At 35.0% G+C, this 14300-nt stretch overlaps 1 protein-coding gene across 24 annotated transcripts in view; it reads right to left on the bottom strand.

Moving 5' to 3' along the window:
• Positions 1 to 14300, bottom strand: part of BCAS3 (BCAS3 microtubule associated cell migration factor) — a 483031-nt gene that overhangs the window by 277234 nt on the left and 191497 nt on the right. For 17 of the 24 annotated variants that reach the window (XM_032498340.1, XM_032498338.1, XM_032498348.1 and 14 more), the window contains one exon: positions 6203 to 6247. The exons of the other annotated variants lie outside the window; for them this stretch is intronic. In XM_032498340.1, the coding sequence (XP_032354231.1) occupies positions 6203 to 6247 (45 nt within the window). The remainder of the gene's footprint in view (positions 1 to 6202; positions 6248 to 14300) is intronic. 24 annotated transcript variants of the gene reach the window in all.

Below are 14300 nucleotides of genomic sequence, written 5' to 3'. Positions count from 1 at the left end.
ACTCTGGAGGTGGGGCATGACAATCTGGTTTTTAACAAAAGCCCTCAGCGAGAGGAGATTCTGGCACACCCTCAGGTTTAAGAACGACCCTGCTGTATCAGGTAAAGTGCATAAAGGACTCAGGGCAGGGCCTTCCTGCATCACAGCACTCAACCTGAACTACCTACTAGACAGCACAACAGCCTTCAACTAATTTTCAAAAAGATCAGACTTCAGGTGTCATGACACTTGAAATAGTCTCTCACATATTTTATTTCCTGAGCCTTCTGTTTTGATGCTTTCCCGCTAGCAGAAAGTCTGGGTCAGAGGCCTCTGACCAAATCCACAGCAGTGTACACTGCAGTACATGAAAAGGCCTCTTCTTTCTGTCCTTAAACACTCCGAGTCATTCATCATGAAGATCACATCCCTGCCTAAAATGCCAACACCTCTTACAGTCAGATATCCACTGTTTTTTCTTTTTAAGTTTCTGTGAGAAAGTGAATCTGCTTCTACAGTTTCACATCTTCCTTGTTGCATTTGCTACAGCTGCAAAAACCTTTACAAAAACTGCGAAACTAACAGAAAAGAAGACTCCCCTCCATCTACACCTGGACAGACACACACCCTCCCTTGCTTTCTGGGAAACCAGCATCACAGTCTTCTTTCTGATGATGCTGCTCTCTGTTGTGCTAAGTTAGGACATAAATTTTCCTTCAAAGTCTCTACTTCCATCACTGAACTACTATCCAAGAGCTCTAAGCTCCTAATTAGCATCTTCTAAGAAGAGAGAAAAAACACTCTAGAATTTTTTTGAATGGTGTTTCAAATGTGTGACTAGGTTTTCACTAAAATCACCATCAAGGAACAATAATACTACACAATGTACAAATAAGCTTCCTAGGGACAAATTCAAAGCTCTATGCAAATTACTTAATGCTATTTTTCTTTTTTAAATCAGTAAGCAACAAAATAGAAAAGTGAAAATCTCACTTCTTAAGAGAGACTATGGTGCATCTAAACAAGACTTAAAAATAATTGCCACTGGGCTGGTTAGCTACCTTTGTAACGTAATAATCCAGTTAGTCTTTGGCCAAGCAAACACGTATTTTGTATGTCTATTAGTTTACAGTCTAATCAGTCCATGTCAAAAGCTAAAGTCTCTTACACTTCTGTGATGTTACACATAACTAAGCTTCTGAACGTAAAAGTAAAAAACATCAACACAGTATTATTATACATAAACTCATTATTTCCTGCAAAGAATAAGTATCTCATGTTAAAAGTATTCTACAATTATGCAAAAATGATCACTTTAATTCTTCATTATTTCTTCTTTTTCTTCTGACAAGGCCTTCATAAATCACATGAATAAAAGTCTGTGTTTAATAAGTAATTAAAAGTTTGTATCCCTGAAACTAACTTACTACCTCCTGCACGACACAGTGCTATGTATTGGGTATTTAGCATATTAGGCGAACATATTCTTAACAAGTTATTTATGTCATCAATCTACATTTGGAATGACTCCGGTATTTAAGCAAAATAGAAACTGAAAATATGTGCATGTGTGTGCAAGACTTTCAGAAAAATAAAAAGGGAAAAATAACCTAAAGAAATGATTATTATTAATAAAGTATTTTCTATGTGAAATACCCAAAGGGAGAAAATTTAACTTTGATTCAATTTGCCCTCTATCCTAAATTTTAAAAAGACCGACTAGGAATGCTAGGTGGAAAAAGAACTGAACTTTTTCACAATGACCCAGAGTATTTCTATGGCAAATTAAACTTTTGTTGGCAGAAAGATAAAATATGAAAAAAAAACGATACATATATGAGAGGAATAACGAGAAAAGTGTTAGCCTTGTCAATCATGTTCACTTAGAGATTGGTGACCCAACCACCTTAGGAAAGCATTCCAATACCAGCTTTTTGTCTTTTTTTCTCTCAGTATCTTCCCGAATTCTCTGAAAGAGACTTAATGAATTGCATTAGAAGTTTAAAAAGAATAGCTCTGGGTGTTTGGAAGCCTTCTCTTATTTATTTATTCACTTATTATTAAATTAGTAATTGATATAAAAAAATAAAATTTCAGTGTATATGCGTGTCCAGAAATGACTGTGTTGATGATAGTTATAAACCAGAACAAAACATGCTGGTAGCGCTGGGAGACTCCTCCCCCGAGAACTGCTTTTTACTCCTCTGAGCCCATCATAAACAACCCTGTGTTCAAAACTTAAAAGAAAAATTTGCCTTAATTTGTGAACAAAACATAAACGACAATGGAATGAGTTCAATTTTCACCGTATCAGTCAAAATAATGATAAAAAACATCACATTTACTAAATTTGATCTGAGACAATATAATCAAAAGTAAAATAAATGTAAAAAGAAAATAAAACAAAACAAACAAGTAAGGTGCTAAATTAAAACTCAGGGGTTTTAACATTTTTGTCATTTCTTCTGGGAGACTTAACCATCTAATCATAAAAGGAGAATCATTTTCAGTGCCATCAGACATTCTGGGGACATTAACACTATGATATCTTTAAAAGTATTTACAAAGAGTATTGAAGATACCCATTGGCTTTTTTCTGTATTATGTAATTCAGTCAGATAAACATACTGAATTTCTCTTGCCTGTTTTTTTTTTTCCTCCACACTCTACTGTAAGGGGGTGGGAGGTGGGGTGGGAAAGCAAAACTCTTACGATACTGGCTTTAAAATTATAGAAAAGTTATGTCCATCTAGATAATTTTACCACAACCTATAAAATGGGATGTAAGTGGTGAATCCATGGATGGCACGAAAAGCAACAGTGAGGTCTGGTGCCTCGTTCAGAAGGACAGAAACATGGAAAGAGCTAAACTGAGATAGAAGCACCGTTTTTTTCCTTCTCTAAAACATAAGGGTACAGTCAATATTGTAGCTTAAATGTTAGACACAATATTGATGTAAGAATTACAAGTGGTATTATGTCTTTGTGTTAAAGAAAAAAATTTTCTCTACGTTCCTCACTGTCATTAGGCTTTCGAAAGTAATTTAGAAGTTTCCTCTCACTCTCAACTTTATTTGCTAAAGGAAGAACTAAGAGGGAAACTGAAAGTATTTTATTTTAAATAAAGACATTAATAATATATTTAAAATTATTCTATCACAAATTATTCTTAAAGATCTAACAGATTAATGTAAACCTTGCAGATAAGAAAAGATTCTCCTCTCCATATAAATCTTTCCTTCTAAAAATGAAATTATAATCTCTTTTAATATCCTCAGAAGAGCAATGAACTATTTATACAAAGACTGCACACTCTCAGAGCTAATTAAAACTTCAAATATAATTCAGTATGTAAGTTTTAACTCTTCTTTAAAAATAACCTTATATAATACTGTACAGACAGGTTATAAGTAAGGGATATATTCAAAAGGACCACCTTTTGTCCACACTGTTGTGCACACGCGTTTTCTTTTGCTAAGCAGGTCAAAAACAGCAGTAATTTAAATACAATATTAGATGCAGATTAGGAACTCAATAAATACTTGTTATTTATAATACTGAAAGCAAAATTCATTTGTAAAATTTCACAATGGTTCTATCTCTTAAAATTTCTGTATTAGAAAGTATATCACATGTGTGATTCTTTTATATTATTTTATACTGTCATTCAAATTCAAAAATCCTGGAAGATACATAATCTCCAGAATGTATAAAATGACTAAAGGGTTGAAGACGGCTTGCATAGTTAACTTTCCAACAAGCTTATTTGGTTGTCGAACAAAAGACTCAACTGAAACTGCATGAATTTAAACAATTAAACCAGTTTATCAAACAATGAAGAATTGGCAGAAATTGTGATCTAGCAAAAGGAAAATCTTAGCTAAATATAAACATTTCAACTTGAAAGCAATAAAAAAAAATCTGTGTGAAATTTATATAACATTTTAAGAGGAACTATAAAATTTTCATATTCTTCCAAAATACAAATACTACCCTACACTGGAAGTTCTATAAACTTAATGAAATAAATACATGTATTTAGTATAATGTTTCAAAGCAGTAAATAAAAACATTCTCAGGTTGAATGCTAAATATCATAGAAAAATAATTTTAAAAAACTCTTAAAACAAAGAAGCTCTTATAAACAAGAAAGAAATTGTCAAATTTATATTCATTTTGCTGCCTTAATTTGAGGTTTCATTAAGATCTTAATGGGAAAAGCATGCACCAACAGTAAAGGAACGTATTTTGAAGGAGGATCTTTTAAGCGAGTGTAAGTGACTAAAAACGAGTTTCTTGGGAGCTAACGACGGCATCAAACAAACCACAAAGCGGTCTTCTAAAAGACAGGCAATGATTTAAAAGTCTACTATATTTCATATATCCCTTTCTTTAATCTGGCTCTTTTAATCTTGTTTCAACCTCAAATCATTTCTGGTTGACAAGTGCTTTTGCTTAAATTTGAGGGGCACATGAGCTGTCGAAGGCATGGACTTTTCTTATTTCACATACAACATTTGTTATTCCAACTCCACTTCAATGCTAAAACTTCTATCTTTATTAACATACTAAAACTCTTTTCCTTGTACTGAGAATGAGAAATCTGTCCTAAGATGGAATTTAATTCTAAATTGAGTCTACAAAGAAATGCTGTCATATGTTGAATCTGGCATTTAAAAAATCAACGGTTCACTATAATCTCCTGAGTAAGATCCATGTATCTTATGTGTTTTGGGAAGAAATTTTGTTAACGAAAAGGATAAAGATTAACTTTCAGGAAATCTTTACTCGTTTATACCCTGACTTTCTTTAGAACAGTTTCATAATCTGTGTTCTAATTTCGATGATGCATTTTAAAGAGGAAATTTTTATGATGATTTCCCACCCTTTTCTAATATGACAATGAAATTTTCAGATGTTCCTCTGGCAAATGAAAACTGAAATTAGTTTGTGTCAAATTATACTGTACCTTAAAGAACTATTTAAGTTTCTTTTTGTCCAAGAGAAAAAAGACTGAAGGTTTTTTCCTAGAATAATGGGACAGTATATGAGTAAGTTCCTCAGCAGTTATGAGAACTGCACACACACTCAGTACTTTTTAAAGTACTGTAACCATATTTATAAAATCGATGTAACTTAACATTAACCAAAACTTCCTTTTGGCTCACTCACTCTTAAAAGCAAAAAAATCAGGATCTAATTTAAATAAGTTTCTTTCAAAAATGGTTTATTTTCCCCTTAAACCTTCAATGTTAGTAGCAGCTAGCATTTACTGAGCACTTACTTTGTACCAGGCACTGTTCTCAGCAATTTATATTTTCAGTTCATTTAACCCTCACAACCAACCTATGAGGTAGGTGCTACTGGTAACTCTATTTAATAGAGATAAGGAAACCAAGAAACAGAAAGGTTTTAGAAAATTGCCCAAGGTCATCTAGATAGTATGTGAGCTGGGAATTAAGACCTGGACAGTCTGACTCTGGAGCCCTGACCCTTAACTATTATATTAAACACATTATACCAGGTTCTAAATACATTCTACTTCCCATCTTTACATGAAAGTAATAAATATACTCTGCTTCTTTTCTATGATCATCGTATCTAAGACTGACAAAGTTGTAGTTTTAGCACTCATACAATAATTTATTAAATAAGTTACAGCAAGTAGGTGCTAATAACTCAAAATTATAGATTATTTAGGAGCTTTTATGTGAAACACAAATTTCCTCTCGTAGCTCCTTAAATACCTAAACTATTCAAAACAGAACTGACTCTTGTTCCTTTGGTCCCAAATAAAATGCAATAAAAATTTATAAGGGAATTTTAGTATACCTTATATATATTTATATTTCAAAATGAATCATGCCTGCACATGTTCAGCATGACAAGTAGGGAGTCTATCACTATAATACTCAAAGCTTTAAACCTGGGGGTTAGCCTTGTCTTATAATATATACTAGCATTAGGAGAGAATTCTTCTAATTTCTTTTTTTTAAGTATTAATCTATGATTTCTTATGTGACTTCAAGAAATGAAGTGAAACCCAGAAAACAGATCTTTTAAGGTTTAACCACCAACACTCACGACCCAACCACAAATTCTTCCGTGATTAGGGGCATCTACCTGTGATCAGGCCATGCAACTGGAGACACAGGACACAACAGAGTTACGTTCTGAGAGAACAGCAAATGAATTAGGCATGCGGGACTGAACCGGGACTCACCATGGAGCTTTTATGGAAAAACACCCCGCTCCAAACAGATAAGGCCTTCATGGAAAAGGGGGGAAAATGCACAAAAAATTAGAGGAAAACTCATTGAACATTAACAAATACATGTAAATCATACTGTTATAGAGTATGAATAAAATAACTGAAAGAATTAGTAATCGTTTGCAATTCTGTCGCAGATCCTAACGAGTCTGATGAAACCAACGAACAGAATGACGTGCAGTAACAAGTCCCTTAATTTTCACAGGGTTGGAGATTTCAAAATGTTCTATTTCGCCCCCTTTTCTGGAGCACCCCTGTAGGGTCCCTAAGGTAAAATAAAGTAAATTTCACATCAGAGGCCCCTTACAACAAAGTCGAAGTTAAATGGAATTATTAGATGGAAAAGAGTGAGACCAGTAGCAACAGATGCGTGGTTGTGTGACACAAAATGTTTAAAACTCGTGAAAGAGGACTCAGTAAAAACTTCAATAAGCATCTCTTGCTGTTCACCAGTTGTAGTCTCAGAACCACAGAAAGTGCATATTTTCTAAATTGCTTCTTTACAGTAAGTTGAACTGCATATTGCTGGTCAAAGGACCTAACACTAAACACAAGTATTTAGTATGATATATTTCCATTAAGGGTCACGTTCCAGGAAATTAGCATTTCTCTTAATAGTGATACAGGTGGTTAACTTCCGCTACCTGGCCTATACTGGGTTAGGCTGGAATACAGGAAACTAAAGCCATAATTGCTTCTTTTAAATACAGCCGGGGATACAAAGCAGACTTCAGTGTTACACGTTTTTCTTCTCAATATTCTGTTCACAGCATTTAAGACATGCTATGCATATTTGCACAGAGATGACTGAGTGATTTAATTATATCCAAAACCAAATACTGTTGTAGCATCTGACACTTGTAAAGAAGACGTTAACAAATGGAGAAGGAAAGTGCACTGCATAACCTGGACATTTTCTTCTTCAAATCTGGTGTTAAGAACATTAAAAAAAAAATCCTGATAATTAGCATTGATCTCCCAGTAAACTGAATATATTTGGCCACAAACTAAAACTTGAGGGAAATGTCTTCACAACACTGAGGACAATTCTGAGGACTAATACACAGAAGATACAAAGAAGGGAACAGAAAAGTAAGAAACGAATTAGAAGAAAGAGTGAGTTGGAAGACAAAGATATTGGAAAAGAAAAAAAGAAAAGAAACTTTAGAGAACGTCTCAATACAAGGCAAGGAAACCTCTCCCACACTTAACGATAAGACCACAACCAGACATACGTCATCATCCACATTTAGGACAATGGATTTCAATTATTTTCTTGACTATGACCCACAGAAATATACAGCTGGCCATCTTTATCTGCAGGTTCCACATTTGTGGATTTAACTACTCACAGACCAACATTTTGGGGGAAAAAAATTCCAGAAAGTTTTAAAAAGCAAAACTTGAATTTGCTGCTCACCAACAGCTATTTATATGACAATTTACTATTCACAATGTGGAGAAGATTCAAAGTGTATGAGTGGATGTGCACAGGTTAGATGTGCAAATACTAGGCCATTTGTACAAGAGATTTGAAGACCCACAGATTGAGGGGAGAAGGTGTCCCGAAACCAACCTCCCCCAGATACAAAGGGACATCTGTATTTTAAGATGTAAGTTGGTATGTACACAAACACACAAACTGAAACAAAAATTTAATGAACGTCTTTTCTGTCTATAATCAACCTTACCATTTTCTATTTCAATGTTTATAAAATGTTGAGATTTAGTTACATTGAAGATTAATGCATATAACAGGGTAGGTCAGGGTGGGGCCTTAGATTCTGTATTTCTAACAAGCCCCTATAGAATGCTACAGCTGCTTGTCTGCAGAACCAGTAGCAAAATTACATTTTATTGTATTCTATTCCATTAATAAAAAAACAAGTTAGTCACAATCGCCTTCTCTGTTTACACTAATCACATCAGAAACAAAATGTTACTGGAGTTCTCCCTGTACTTTGACACTGATTTGAATAACTGAAATCATGTGAAGACTGCAACCTCTCAATAGCACAGTGATGCCATGAAGAAATGATCAATGAAAATGTATGGAAAGTTTGATACATTTCCACATGCCCATAAATGCCTCAAGAATGAAGCGGTTATTGTTGGCACCCACCACCCAACTTCCTGTCATTTTCTTCCTTGGGCAGACACCTGAATTCACCAAATACTTCAAATGGCTCTGACAGAGGCACTGTGCCTTGGGAGGTCTGGGCACAAGATAAAAGTTAATGTATATTGTATTGAAGCTGAGCCTCCGCATTCATCCCAAGTATCAGGATACAGCTGATTCACTGCAAAGAATTTGAAAGTTTTATCTTTGTCTTTGATGACTTAAAAGGCTTCTCTATTGACCCAACAAAAACAAACAAAATGAAACAAAACCTTGAAGTTTCTACATTTCAAAAGACAGCTGATGTTCCCACCTTTAGAGCCAGCAAATGCCTTTTTCCAAGTTTAGTTTCCCTTATGCATAAAAATGAAACATATTAACCAAACAAATTAAACACAAGTTTTGGGTTCCTTTTAATCTCCTAGGTTTTCCTTTCCAGGTTGCAGCAGCATGTTACCAACAAGATTTCGACAGCCCCACCACCATCCCAAAATGCACTGTTAACTCTCCAGACACGAGTAAACAGGCCTGCGCTACCAGCAGCATTGTCAAGTTCAAAGACCCTACAGTCCTCACGGTTCACGGCATAACCTGGTGGGTGAGGTAAAAGCTACCTTCAGTCAAATAAAAAGATCTCCAAGCTAACCCGGCTCCAGGAGAAAACAGAAGGTGGGGGAACAGGGTGAGAACCCGTTTCAGTACGTACACTGGGCATGGTCCCAACCTACACTCACCCACTTCTTACCCACTCCCACAAACTGGACCTCTGCCACAGACACGCCAAAGAAGAGCCACAAACTCCAAAGAGTTAGTGACTGACGTAATTACTGACTTCATATGGGTAGTGTCAGCTGTTCCTTTGAAATATGCCCGCTTCATCTTTCCTCGGTAGCAAAAGAATGAAAATATAAAGTCACAAAGGACAAGTCCACGATCCAGCTGTCTTCACCTATGACTCTCCCCTCCCCTCCAAAATCCCGCAGCTGGAGTTTTACACGGGGGTGGGTAGGAGGGGGAGGGGAGTGTGTGAGGGAGAGGGCATGCTGAATTAAAACTGTCTGTATTAACATACGCAACTCAGATGATCATGTTCAGGTATTAAGGATGTCTTCAGTTTTCCAAACACTATTAAGTTGCAGCAGATTTAACAATCTGCCATATGAAACCTATGCACTATGTCATGACTGTCCTTTTTAAGCTTAATTCTGATGGAAAAGCATCAGGACTGGCCAAGAGACAAAAAATCCAGAAAAACCCATTACATACTTATTTCAAGTCCAGCATGAAATGACTTGACCATTGTTTCTCAAAGGGTTTCTTCTACAGACTCTTAGATAATAGAAAGAAATTGTCTTTTATATCATATCTTACTAAAGCTACATGTCTTTAAATCCTGACTCCTTTTTTTAAAGGCCAAGCAGTACCACAAAAAGTTTGGTCTAACTACTTAAAAATAAGGCAAATCTGAAGATTTTTAAAATGTAAGTAAAAAATAAAACTAGATTTGATTCAAACATGCTGAAATCCTACACAAGCTGACTCAAGCGATGAAAGGCATTAATAATGATTAAATTTCACCATCCAGAGTTAAAGAAATAGTTGTAGTCTGAGACAAAAATCCTATAAACATACTCTGAAGGTCCTATTTTCCAGTTGTTTGTGTCCTATGAGAAGTCAGGCACTATCACTTAACAGACATCAGCATCATACAAATATTAAATGTACTGAACAGAGTAAGGGCTGTATGTGTCAAACTGGAAAGTAAAGCTGCATTCTCTAACAATATATTCCAGCCGCTCTAATGACGCTGCTACACTCTGTATGCCCCCTTTAAGCAGCAACAGAGATGGACTCACGTTTCCCACATGCACATGAGCAAATTAGTCTTCATAACATTTTCAAGAGTTACTTTAAATTTTTCATTAATTTAATTTTAACCATTCCCTACTAAAGAAACCAATGGCACTACTGGCTCTCAAATTATTGATCTGTTAGGCAAATTCAAGCTGAAACATACAGGTTATAATTGTCTAATTTGAGATATATTCAACATGCAAATTTAAATGACAAGCTCAAGATTTTCACTAGAAAAGCATTAATGTTCAAATTCTGCCAGACACGGCAGAAAAGAGACTAGAAAAGCTTACATAGATTGTCAACATTCTACAGAAAGTAATGCTTCCTAACTTATAACACAGTATATAGGAGAATTAATCCCCGCCCTCCCCGCCTTGCCAAGTCCACAGATTTATGGTAAAAGGGAAGAAACTATGGAACGGTTTAAGTACTCTCCTGATTTAACACAAAAATTGAAAACTAGTAAGTATGTTACACATGTAGACATATCCACATCCATTCTAATGAAAATACATTATCCATTCTTTTACAGCTGGAACCAAACATTTAGAGGTTAGTATCAAGAAATAACACACAGATAAGACAGGGCTAGGAGGTGGAGAAGTACATCTGCGACTGTATCCAGTGAATCTTTCTCCAGATCTTTCCCACTTAACTCTGAGAACTTCACCTCTAGGGTGTGGGGCTCAGGTCAAAGTGTCTAAACAAGCCAAGGCAGACTTAACTAAATTAGAAGAAGGAATAGACCTTCCTTGAGGACTCTATGCCAATGTCATTCATTTACTTAACAAGCTCTGATGGCAGATCTGGGCGACAAATTCCAACTAGAGATCATCGAGTAAATGCTATTAAATGCTTTCAGTTCTAACAGAACAATCATCTAGATTTTGTAAATGGAGCTCTTGCTCCACACTGGCCTAGGGCTCAGCAAGGAATGAGGCTTAGAAATTAGGTAACGGGATTGAACATCTGGTGGGAACTCATACGCTGCAAGGCTGAAAGATTATAACTCATACATACAAACTTTTATTTTTCAGATGCAGAAATTTACCTAGGGCACGGTGGTAAAGGCAGAGCCAAGATGAGAGAAGCCAGAGCTTCAGATTCCTAAGTCAAGATTCTTTCACTGCATTACCTAATTTACTTCTACAGGGTCAAGCCAAAGGTTCCTAATATCTACCTCAAATTGCTCACAAAGAAATGACTAAACATGACGGGGTAGGAGTAGGGGGAAACAGGAAGCTGCTCCATTTAAGAAAAAGGAAATCTATAAAAGATGACAAATCGTATCATTATTTACTAAAAACGGTCAGCTAGTTAAGAATAAGGAAGTAACTTCATTCCCAATTTGTTTTTTTTTTATTTCTGTGAAATTACTCTGACAATGTTTTGAAATGTACTATTCTCTGCTTGTGCCTACAAAATGTGCATATAGTAGTAATGTTAGAGTCAATATACATAAAATTAAGCTTACTGATGACAAATTATCTTTTTTACTACTTTTACATAAGAAGCATTTAAAAAAAAAAACCTTTGTCACTTACTTAATTCATTAATGCCACCAAACATCCACGAAATGTTGCTTAATAAATCCCTACACTCCAAAACAAGGAGCAATCCATCGGTACCCAGTTTCACTTTTAACAGATGAGGACTACTCTTATTTACACATGGTAAAGACAGGACGGAGGTCTTTCCAACCCTCCAGTCTTAAGACCGGAAAAAAATGGGTTTTCTTTGAATGAGTGACTGTTAAACCAAATGACGGCCAGCACTCCTCTACCTTCCTACACCACAGTAGAGTTAAGCAACAGCTGTTGCCAAAATAGGCCTTATTTCCTCCAAGTGCAGCTTCAAGGTACAGAACATGGAGGTGTAATTACATCTGTCTTTTGCCATTTGTAGGTCTACTGGCCCCGCGAATGTCTTCGAGTAAGACAGATGGTCCTACACTGCACAAGCTTTCAGGGATATGTATTTCCAAAAATAAGAGGGCAGATGTGAAACATGGTAAGCACAATTCTATCCCCTGAAGGTTTGAGTTGAGGCTTCCATCTAAATTTGGTTATTTAAATATAGGATCCCAGGCAATCCTTAGAAATCTCTGTGCTAGAAATGTAATTTTTTAATGCTTATTTGATGCCCTTATGCCAAACATCTAAGACACGGAATAAATAAATATTGATCCAACCTATGTAAGTATATAATTTTACTAGAATATTACCAGGCATTACTCATATGTCTATAAATGAGTCAGCTCCGTGTTCTCTCTCTACATAATCCATGTCCAATATTTCTGTTAATTTTATTATTAAAAACCTAGGAAAGCTATGTGATCGAAGCAAAGTTAGAGTAAGTTAGGATTTCCACAATGAAAAGAAATCTGGAAAATTAAAAGCCTGTTTGTGCATCACTCTGGTGACCTTAATGTAGCAATCAAAATTCTCAGTAAATATAATAAAAATTGCTGGAAATGATGCAAATGAGCTAACTGCAGTTTGAGATCTGGTCACAGTAAAATCTCTAAAAATAAAAATGAAATAAATATAACTTAATATCCAATGGGATGAAACCTAGTGATATAAAATGTCTAGAATGTGTTTCTAATCTCAGCATATTTGAAAAATGGAAATTTGGGAAATATATTTTGTTCTCGCAAAACAAACACTACTTTTGGTAAGGCAAAATACATGTATTTCAATGAAAATGCTAAGTTTTAAGATAATAAGACCACAAACTACAATTTGAAAATTCTATGACCATTAAATGTTTGGGTGACTTACAGTAATACTCTAAGAATTATAAGGAAAGTCACAATAACAATTTCTGAATATAATCAACAAACCCTTCAGAAAATGGCTTAAGGGTACCAAGTCTTTTAATCTACCAATAGCCAAGTGCAAGTTATGAATACTATCATCAAAGTGTTTATAGGTCACCATAATCTATATTAACAGGAAGGGAAAAAAAGAATAGCACAAGGGGAGGGGAAAAAAAGAAGGGTGGGTGGGGTAATTTACGATGCACTGAAGCTCTGCCACAAGTAGGGATTTCATTACAGACAACAACTACAATATATACCAAAAAAAAAAAAACTAATGAGTTTATGGTGGGTGTGCGTGTGCGTATGCTCGCCTGTGCACACAGAGAGTAAAAGAAGATAAATGATGAAGCAAATGCATTAATCCGTTAACATCTGAGAAATCTGGGTATACAGGCATTCCTTTCACTGGTCTTATAACCTTATAACTTATATACAGTCTGAATCTGTATCAAAAGGTTTTAAATTACGCATTGTGGGACAAATATTAATCATTCTCTTGAAACATTTCAATACAGGACATATTAAAAAGAATTCAAAGACTTGGCAAAAATAAAGTAGTTTGAGAACTGAGATAAGAAGCCTAGTCAACAATATGGTACATGTATCTTGAACTAATATTAATTTCAAAACACAATTCAAATTCATATCACTTAATTTATTAATTATTAAATTGTCTAGAATACACACACTCTACAAATCTAGGAACCGTGACTAAGTTTTTAAAAGGAAAAGGAAGCACAGAATGTATCCAAGATCATAAAGTATGACAGCACAGGAAGACACCAGATGATTAATAGTTTCTACCCATCAAAGGGCAGAGAGAAAGAGAGTAGCAAGGGAGAGAGTGAAAGGGTGTGTGAGAGATCGTATGTTTTCATTACGGAAAATTTCAAATACATACAAAAGGAAACTCACTTTCGACTCCTCTCCACAAATATTTTTGAAATAAATTCTAACTTAGAAATAAAATGAAAATCAATAGGAAAATTTTTAAGCAATCTTTCACTTAGACTCAGGAGAAACAGATAAAAATGCAGAAATACTTTGTATACATTATACAAAGAAAAAAAATGAGTTACCTGTAAATATAAGTTCATAATACCTTTACTATTCATAGCCACTCTTATTTACTTTATTTTAAATTAAAAAAAATGAAAAGGAAGGAAAATAAAAAGTCTAAACTACACTACTACTGAACATAAAGAGTTAAAAAATTGAAATCATTTTTTCTTTCAATACAGGCCGAATGA

Source organism: Camelus ferus, chromosome 16 (assembly GCF_009834535.1).
Source record: "Camelus ferus isolate YT-003-E chromosome 16, BCGSAC_Cfer_1.0, whole genome shotgun sequence".
Taxonomy (NCBI): Eukaryota; Metazoa; Chordata; class Mammalia; order Artiodactyla; family Camelidae; genus Camelus; species Camelus ferus.
The sequence above is the reverse complement of the archived record's forward strand: the minus strand, read 5'-3'. Positions and strand labels throughout refer to the sequence as shown.